The sequence below is a fragment of the Cornus florida genome, unplaced genomic scaffold (assembly GCF_030987335.1).
Source record: "Cornus florida cultivar Cherokee Brave unplaced genomic scaffold, ASM3098733v1 CherokeeBrave_3.0.0_Hap2_Chr03, whole genome shotgun sequence".
Taxonomy (NCBI): Eukaryota; Viridiplantae; Streptophyta; class Magnoliopsida; order Cornales; family Cornaceae; genus Cornus; species Cornus florida.
This window is the reverse complement of record NW_026775573.1, coordinates 19,836,089-19,845,555: the sequence shown is the minus strand read 5'-3', so window position 1 is coordinate 19,845,555 and position 9,467 is coordinate 19,836,089. Positions and strand designations below refer to the sequence as shown.

Sequence of the window (9,467 nt, the reverse complement as noted above, 5' to 3'; positions counted from 1 at the left end):
AGTTGTGCTTGAATATATATATATATTTTAGTGTTTTTATTTAATTATTTTTAATAAGGCAAATAAGTTAAATAAAATACAAACACTAAAATAAAAAATGGTTGTTGAAAATTGTAGTTGAGAATGGTAGTTGAAAAATAATGATTGTTGTATTAAAAAATAGATTTTTTGATGAAATGTATCATTGGAGCTGAATTACTAAAATATAACATTTTGACACTGTATCTCCTCTCAAAATATAAATTTGGCATGCAAAAATGACATTTTGTATTGAAAATGGTCCAAGTAAATTTTCTCCTAAAAAAATTTATACAAGTATAAAAGTATTTTGAAAAATGATTAGCAGACATACACTAAAATCATTATATTTTTACACATACAATTGACCCCATATAACTCGAATTCTCAACCTTTTTACTCTATAATACGCGGAAGTATAATCAAGTTAGTAAAACATTTATATTTGTGTTGCAGCACGGTAAAGGTTTCAAAACTGTGAGATTGTTCATTAGTTATTTCGCCCTACCGTGTGAGACTCACTCACTTTGGTGGAATATTTTCATTGGTGAATTATAGTATAACAATTGTCACTCAATTTTTTTTTCTCGTACAATTTGGAACGCACAAAAAGAAGGAAGCCGTTCTGTCAAGTGAATTTTAGCTTGGACACATTTAAAAAAAAAAAAAAAAAAAAATTAAATCATAAGACACGTAAAAGCCCCATTCGGTTTGAAGTATAATTTTAGTCAACCCATCATTTTGTACGAGATATTTTATACGCAAATTATATTTGTGTGTATCTGCGTGCATGTAAGAAAAAAAAGAAAATTACATTGAAAACGTTTTATGAGAACATGGGTTTAGTGGAAACACTTTCACATACACTTATTAATAAGGTTCAACAAAATTTAAGAGGGGGCAAATTGTTGATTTAATTAGGAGTGATGATGGACTATAGTAAGGAACGTCAATCTAATTACCTTTTTTTTATTTTTTTATTTTATTTTATTTTTTACCACAAAGGGTAATGTTAGATTAATACAAGAAGTAAAACTTCAAGGTGCAAGAGCTTTTAAAAGGCGAGCCCACATATTTTTATTTTCAAAGACGCATCACATGTAGCCAAGGTGAATTCAGAATTTTTCGTTGGGTGGACTAATATTAAACATAAATTTAATAACAAAATTTTTTAAGCAAAAAAATATAAAAATTATAACATAATATAGATAAATATTTGAATTCAAATATTATAAAATATCTATTTAAGTTGTGCTCGACGAGTCTTTAAAGACTCGAATTCGTCAATAATAGATTCCATGTCAATTTTTCAAACAAACTCTCGTATAAGGTTAATGGTCATACAATTAGCAAGAAATTCATCGCCAATCTTGCTACGCATTGTCATTTTAACACGTTTCATACTTAGATAGGAGACTGAGGTGGGATAATACTATATATATATATATATATATATATATATATATATATATATATTGGGCTAGGCTGAGCTAATATTAGTATGGTAATTTTTTATTTTTACTTTTTGGGTGGGTTGCAGCCTTTTCCCACCCCTCTGTCCACCTTTGCATATAGCGCGTATTTATTGAGAAATTATTAGATGGTCTTGGCCCATTGATAGTCGATGGACTAATCCAATTCACTATTTAATTAAGAAAATAGTCTCACAAGAATGTATTAATACAATACAAAGAGATATCAATAACGGATGGATTGAATTGGTTTGTGTCAAATGATTCAGAACCATCTAATAATTTATCGTATTTGGAAGCTCCATCAATTTATTATACATATATTTAATTTTTTACTCTTTCTATGTAATTTTCTTTTCAAATTTTTTTTTTTTAAACGAATTCCATCAACTATATATTAATATTCATTTATGGTGTGGACGTACTAATTGATTAGGGGACACACATAGAGTGACAGCCCAATATTTACAAATGCAGAGATCAAAACTTTTCATACAACTAAATAAATCTATAATTTTTATTTCTATTTTTATCATTTTGTATTTAAGAAAATGTTTAATGCAAAATTGGACCACAGAGCATCACACGCTCTTTCATGTCATTTTATTGATGATGGACCATGTTAACCAAAGATTTTTGAAATTTAAAAATTTCAATGGCCTCATTTTCTTTAGTTCTCTAAATATTGGTTGACTTAAAAAATAATCTGTCTTAATGGTGTAGTAGAACCACAACTGTCTAAATCTCATTGGCCCACTAAAAGGTTAGCTGTTCTGACGTGGCGGAAACACAGGGCATCTGAATCTGAACCTACACCTACTTTAACAAAACCCATAAATGAAGATCTGATCTAAATACAAAGCCTCATTTTCAATCAATTCACCTTTGAACCTACACCTACTTTAACATAAAAATTATTTTCTAGTTACGGGACCCACCATAACATATGTGTTGAATGTTGAGGTCTCATTATTTTTGACATTTCTCTTACTTCTAAGATTTAACTTGAAATACTATATTGAAATACCATTAATTGTATAGAGTGAATTATAATACATTGTTGTAGTAAATAATAGTTACAACAAATAATCTAAACGCAATAATGACAGAGTGTGGCTAAGCTGGAAAACATGTTCAGGTTTAGAGTTCATTTATACTTTAATTATTTGTTAAGAAGAGCTCCAAGTCTAAAGTGACAGAATGCAATTAAGCCTAATAAACATGTTTGATTTTGAAATTTATTTGTAATTTGATCACTTGAAGAGAGTTTTAGGTCCAATATTTTACTTGACTAAGGAGTAGGTATTGAGTGAAGTAGAATTACCATGTTATTTGTATATCCGGTCAATAAAAATATAATTAATCAGTAAATGAACAGTTTTTTTGAATAATTTTTTTAAAAAATATCTGAACTCATTTTACCACAAGCTAAACTTTCATTAGACGGGAGCTTGACTAAGCTGGACCTACACACCACTGTAGAAAATGTTATCCCCAATTCCTACTTTTGCCACCCTCCGCTCCTCACGCTCCACCCTGAAAAAAAAAAACACACTTTTTGTTTTAACAGTTTGTTTTTAGATCTGCAAGCAAAGCAACCCAATCTCTTTCTTACTATTTATTATATTGGTCAGTGTAACATCCTAACAGTCCAAAGTTTTCCACCTCCTAATCAGGGCACTTGTTTGAGTAATCAATCATTGAAAAATTGGGAAAAAAAAAAGCTTATTACCCATCTCTCTTCTCGGGGGCTTCCACATTTTCAAAGGCTCTCGAAATCTGTACTACGTTCTTGTTTCATTGCTTGATAAATGGTCAATCATTAAAATTAGCACATTTCTCCATGTGGGTTTTGAAATTCTAGCATGAATGCTTGTGTTTGTTGATTTTTTGACTTTTTTTTTTATAGGGTTTGTAAACTTACCCTTTGAATTTAGATATTTTGCTTCAGTTTTACTCCATTGTATGTTTTTTCTCTCCCCCTTTTTCATATATATTTGGGGTCGGGCTGTTCCTTTTTAGTCTTTTTTCAAGAAATACTCAATGCTACTAAGAAAAAACATATGTCCTGCATTCAGTTCTTGTTTTCTTCATGTTTGATTATATGCTCTTGATTTAGGGTTTCAAATTTTTTTTTTTTTTTTTTGAGTTTCTTGCAAGATATTTGTCAGTCTTCATTTGATCTTCTCTTCCATTGAGTTGGGGAAGTGTTTTTTTAGAGTATTAATCTTGAAATTTTATCAAAAAGGTCAGTTGATTAAGTTTTTGGCTGAGAAATGTTCATTTCTACTGAGGAAGAACAGATCTCATTGCCTTTAGATAATGGGAGAGAGTCTTTCAAGTCTTCTCCTTCGGGATCAAACCCAGATTCCCTTGATGGGCTTCCTCCAGCTTCCGAATTGCCTGAATCTCCCCCGGTTTGCGTCAATTACACCGATGTAAACGTGGTTCCCGAGCACGAAAAGAATGAGCTCGAGAGGGCTATATCAAGTATAGGAGGTGATTTTTTTTATGATGTCATTCGTAATATTGGTTACTGTCAATTTTTTTCATGATTCAAATTTGATACATTGATTTGTTCATGTAGGAGAATTGCCTGAATCTCCCCCGGTCTGCTCCATTTACACCGATGTGAATGTGGTTCCTGAGCACGAAAAGAATGAGCTTGAGACAGCCATATCAAGTATAGAAGGTGATTTTATATATATATGATTTAATTTTTAATTTGGGTTACTGTCAATTTTTCATGATTCAAGTTTGATACTTTGATTTGTTCATGTAGGAGAAATTGTGGGATTGAAGTTCAAGCAGAAGTCTTTGGATGAGAAGCGAAGAGAGGCATTGAATAAAATTTTAGACATCAAAGGTAATGCATCATAGTTGATCTATCAATGGGTTGACTTTGTACCATGTTTGAAGAACAAGTGATTTCAATTTGTAGGCTGCATTAGAGTATTTTGTCGGGTTCGACCCTTCTTATCAACCAAGAAGGGGAAGAATCACCAACCCATTTCGATTGGATCCGAAAAGATTGTGGTTAAATGTGCTGGAAGTAAGAAAGAATTTGGATTTGATAAGGTGTTCTCTCAAGAAGCTAGCCAAGGTTAGCTTCTAATTTCAATTTTTTTTGTTTACATGTTTAATTATGTCTATTTTTCAAAAAAAAAAGAGTCTATTTTTCATCTATCTATGTTGTCCGTTGCAATAGCTGGTAAGAGACTCTATCTTCCTTCTATATTCTGTAGAAGAATTTTTTGTTGAGGTTGAACCAATCCTCAGATCTGCACTTGATGGACACAATGTATGCATATTGGCTTATGGACAAACCGGCACTGGCAAGACATTCACTATGGTGGGTAATTGATATTTAAATTCTGTTATTCTCATACTTTTTTGTGTTGTTGAAAAATCCATGTTGATTTTGAGATGATTCTACAGGAAGGGACAAATGAATCACTGGGGATCGTTCCTCGAGCTCTTGAAGAGCTGTTTCGCCAAGCCTCTTCGGATAGCTCTGCATCTTTTACCTTTTCATTTAGCATGTTGGAAGTTTACATGGGTCATCTAAAGGACTTACTAGTTCCAAGACCATCCGCTAGAGCATATGAAGTTATATCAAGATGGTAATTAATCCTCTTGATACCTCAAATAATACAAAAATAGTAGATTTTAAGGGACATCTGTTAGAATGCTTACTATAATTTGGCTAACTCTACTGCAGCAATCTTAACATTCAAACAGATCCGAAGGGATTGGTGGAAATTGAAGGTCTCACAGATGTGCCAATCTCTAATTTCACAAAAGCAATTTGGTGGTACACCAAGGGGAGGCGGGTTAGATCTACTTCATGGACTAATGTCAACGAGGCATCTAGCAGATCACATTGGTGGGTTCTTGACCTGTTCACAAAATTTTCACTATTTTGATGGATTAATTTTTGTTGGTAATTGCATTATCTGTTTAGTTCTATATCTCTAGCTTAATAAGGATCACCATTGTTCGGCGTGGAGATGCTTCGGGAGGAAAACCAGAAGTAAGCAAATTGTGGATGGTTGATCTTGGAGGAAGTGAGCGACTGTTAAAAACAGGAGCCACGGGACAAACACTTGACGAGGGAAGGGCCATTAATCTCTCTCTTTCTGCTCTAGGTGATGTTATTGCAGCGCTTAGAAGAAAGCGCGGCTTTGTTCCGTATAGGTGAGGTTTTAGTTGTGTTTAATTTTCATTTTATGTTATCATTACTATTTTTCCTTGGTTAAGACCTACCAAAATTTATAGCTAATAGCAGCACATGGTTGTACAAACTATGGAGGATCGCTTTAAAAGTAGTAGTTTTTCTTTTACTGATCAAAGTATTTTCTTTGGTTGCAGAAATAGCAAGCTAACTCAAATTCTCAGAGATTCCCTTGGTAGGTATTGCATTTCTCTTTAAATGATTTGGGGTTTGTGGACACCACAAGGAAATTGAACTTATTCCACTTTGTTTTACATATAATTTGGAGTGAGGTTTACTTGTTTTCCTTGTCATTTTCAATGTTTTGTTGCATGTGAAGGACCTTTAGGTATTCAGAAACATGTTACTTTAATCATAGTTTTGGCAGTAGAGTTATAGATTCTAAATGCCACTAGAAACCAAATGAAATCATCTTATTTCTCTGTGATGTCCCAACACCGACTCAACTGTTTGAATTGCAAAAAAAAATTTATGGATATTGTTCCAATGCCTTTAGGTGATGGATCAAAGGTATTGATGCTGGTCCACATAAGCCAATGTGAAGAGGATGTTGGCGAGACAACCTGTTCATTGACTTTTGCAAAGAGAGCAAGAGCAGTAGAATCCAATAGAGAACTACCAGAGGTACTCTTCCCTGATTTCTTCATAGTTCTGTATATTCTGAAGTATGAATGCCGGGAAATGTTGATCTTAATTCATCATCTCAGGACTTGAAGAAGCAAAAAGAAAAGCGGATTGCTGAGCTTGAGGAAGAGATGAGGGATGTTGAAGAAGAATACCAAAAAGTAGGGAACCAAATACATGAGGCGGAGTTGTTGTTAAGTGAAAAGAGAAATCTCTTCTCTGTCACTTATCAAATTCTTGAGGAGGAGGGAAAGATACCCACAAGCCCCAAAGAAGATTTAAGAGAGGTCCTGCAAACCCCTGAAACATCTGAGAAAAAAATTAGAAGAAATCTCACTATTTCTATTCCTCGGTTCATGAATCCTACTGTGGCCAGTCGCCAAAGGAGGAGTGTTGCAGAAAAAGAAATAGGTGGTAGAGCAAAAATATGGAGATCAGGAAATAGAAGTTCAATCCAAAATTCAGGTTCACAGTCTCTCAGTTATTTAGATCCCCATTTCAAAGCACTCTTACGGAATTCAAATAAAAAATCCCGATATGGAGAGACAAATACTCCCCTCAGTGAGAGTACCAAATGCAATGTCCTGGAGTCCAAGCCATCGAATGTTTCACAAAGCAAGATGGTCTCTTCTTCGGATCCAAACTTGAGAGTTACCCTTTGTCGTCACAGAAGAAGAATGTCTGATCTGATTTGAGGGTAAATGACTCATGCTAATTAATCTTTCTGTTTTACATAGATGTGTTTTTTGTTTATGTTTTGATATTGAAGAAAAAATAGTGTGTTGTGCCATCATGTATTTGTTAAAGGGTGTGGTTTTTTAGGCCTTGTTGGGATCTTCAATTGTTTGTTTACATGATCCTTGTAACTGACATATTTCCTTTAGGCTCTTAGGGATTTGCGAATGTTCATCTACATGATACTCTTGAATTGTAACTTGGATCTACAGACTTTGTTGAAATCTTGTTCATTATATAGAATTTTTTGCTTTGTATATTTTGACCGTCTCACTAGAGTCCTAAAAGTACATATTGCAAAATTAGTTTAAATCTGCAGTGTTTGTCATGTAAATTACCAACCTGTCTGATACATCTCCTTATCTTTTGCGCTTATTTGACAACTTTTGCTAGCCATGGCTCACTTTGATCTTCCCATTTTTCACAGAACCTCCCGAGCATTTCTAGCCACTATAGTCTTGTTTTTATTTATAGAGAACAGCCATGTATATGATGTCATAAACACTCGTCCTTTCACCGTTCTTTTTAGTCAATGTTGAACCTTTTGTATACGGAACATTTCCAGCATGTGACAGGTGGTGTGAACAGGGATCGGGTACATATTCACCGTGACATACTAACATGGTTGATGAAGAAAAGAGGATTGGAGAACATCCATTGTCTGGTGAAGCAAGCTTCCTTGGTAGAAAATGAAAGAAATTGGTTGCAAGTATTCATTGCTCATCTGTCAATGTAATCTAAGCAACATTTTCTTTCCTATATAGTGGAGTCGGGGATTGATGGAATCGATCAGAAGTGCGACTTGCGTTAAGCAAGGCAAACTGAAAAAGAGAATGAAGGCTTCATCTCTCTTTGTTAGAAAGGCTTACTATTCCTTCTTTGGTCCTGATGATGTGAACTTGTGACTTCAAAATGGAATGAGTTGAATAATTCTGTGCATGTGATTCCTAGTTAGCATTCTGACAAAAGAAGGAATAAAGATGGTATATATCTATATTAGAAATCATTTTGCAGGCCCTTCCCTTTTTCTATAACATGGTGATACAGACTGTTTTTGAATTACTCTGTGGCAGCTATTGCAGCTTGGCATAGGAGACAAGAGTTTGCTGGCTGTCACATAACTTAGTACTCCAAAGAGCCAGGAGATACCTAGTGCACAACACCCTTTGGTGACTGCATGGCCCTCATTTAGCTGGAAGTAGGAAATCAGCCCCGGCACGGCTTGTGGCCGGCTTCGTTCAGTTTTTTCAGTCCAGTTTCTGATTTCAATTCTTAGAAAATAGAAAAATTTACAAAAAATTGTTTAGTTGATAGTTTCTGACCACTGTTATCTGTTTATATAGAACTTTTTTTTTTTTTTTTTTTTTTGAGTTCTAGACAACTTTTTTAAAAATCTAAGCCAAGCAGGTTTTTACCCTCTTTGTACTTCCACTCAACTATCCACCGAACTTCATGGATGCATTCATTACCTAATTTACCTGCCAACTTCATTGATGGGCTCGTCCAATGCATCAGGCCTTTACTATTGGCTTGTTGCATGCTGTGAGATTGTTTTTTTTTTTTTTTATTTTATTTTATTTTTAATAGGCGTGTTATTGCATAAAACAAAGACTAATGATTGGTAACAAATCTGACCAATCTTATGCGAGTATATCAAATATAGAGTAATGATAGAGTCCAACATTTGCACAAATTCTACTTACTTTGCGTGAGTAAATACTAAAGTCATACTGACGTTAGAAAAATTAATGACATCATGATAACGTTAGTTCCTATTCACATAAATAAGTTTAGAGTCGTCGACTTTTGGACTCCAAATTATCATTCTAAAATAAAAGGGGGTAAATTTTATTTTTTTAGGGGCAATTTTAGATCATGACCAAAAAGCCTTTTAGAAAGAGGGACAATTTTTAGTCATTTTTAGTATGTGCTATAGATAAAAAATTGAAAAAATTGGGGGACAATTTTTAGTCAGTTGACACTTATTTAGGAAACCCCCTCACCATCTTGGTGGTATCATTTACTGTATGGTCCGCCCATGTTTTTTTTTTGCGACAATTTTATTGCCATCTATCCCTTGCATCCCAAATGCATTCCATAAAGATATTTCATAATTGTTGCCCAGATAATGATCTCATTCTCATCATAAGAATTTCAAAATTAAAATAACTATTTTTACATCCCTTTTAGACTACAAAGATTTTCTTACACCAGCGATAGTCCGTGCTATTAACTAATTATTTTAATCAGTTCATAATACCATATTATTAATATAATCGACGCAATTAGCCCAAAAATAAAATGTAAAGCAACCAAATAAAATAAAATAAAATAAAATAAATAGGAGCAGTAAAGTATTTCTCCCTTTAAACATTAATAATTTT

The 9,467-nt window shown here is 33.6% G+C and overlaps 1 protein-coding gene across 6 annotated transcripts; it reads left to right on the top strand.

The window, feature by feature from the left end:
• The first annotated feature begins 3,075 nt into the window (after positions 1–3,075).
• On the top strand, positions 3,076–8,421 carry LOC132299823 (kinesin-like protein KIN-14U). 6 transcript variants are annotated; one of them, XR_009480191.1, is made up of 13 exons: positions 3,076–3,989; positions 4,078–4,182; positions 4,273–4,356; positions 4,432–4,593; positions 4,736–4,842; positions 4,929–5,113; positions 5,212–5,376; positions 5,469–5,687; positions 5,862–5,899; positions 6,221–6,348; positions 6,432–7,045; positions 7,672–8,066; positions 8,157–8,421. XR_009480191.1 is itself a non-coding variant. In XM_059796651.1 (12 exons), the coding sequence occupies exons 1-11, from the start codon at positions 3,767–3,769 to the stop codon at positions 7,041–7,043; spliced, it is 2,028 nt and encodes a 675-aa protein (XP_059652634.1). In that variant the 5' UTR covers positions 3,076–3,766; the 3' UTR covers positions 7,044–7,045; positions 8,157–8,417. The 6 variants fall into 6 exon arrangements, 4 of the variants coding, with proteins under 4 accessions (XP_059652634.1, XP_059652633.1, XP_059652632.1 ...); XR_009480190.1 differs by having other exon boundaries at positions 7,649–8,066; XM_059796651.1 differs by lacking the exon at positions 7,672–8,066 and having other exon boundaries at positions 8,157–8,417.
• The last annotated feature ends 1,046 nt before the right edge of the window (positions 8,422–9,467 follow it).

Coding starts and splice junctions, on each gene's coding strand:
- LOC132299823 (XM_059796651.1), top strand. CDS start 3,767: ATGTTCATTTCTACTGAGGAAGAACAGATCTCATTGCCTTTAGATAAT. Junction 4,357..4,431: donor TAAAATTTTAGACATCAAAG/GTAATGCATCAT, acceptor TTCAATTTGTAG/GCTGCATTAGAGTATTTTGT. Junction 5,377..5,468: donor GCATCTAGCAGATCACATTG/GTGGGTTCTTGA, acceptor CTATATCTCTAG/CTTAATAAGGATCACCATTG.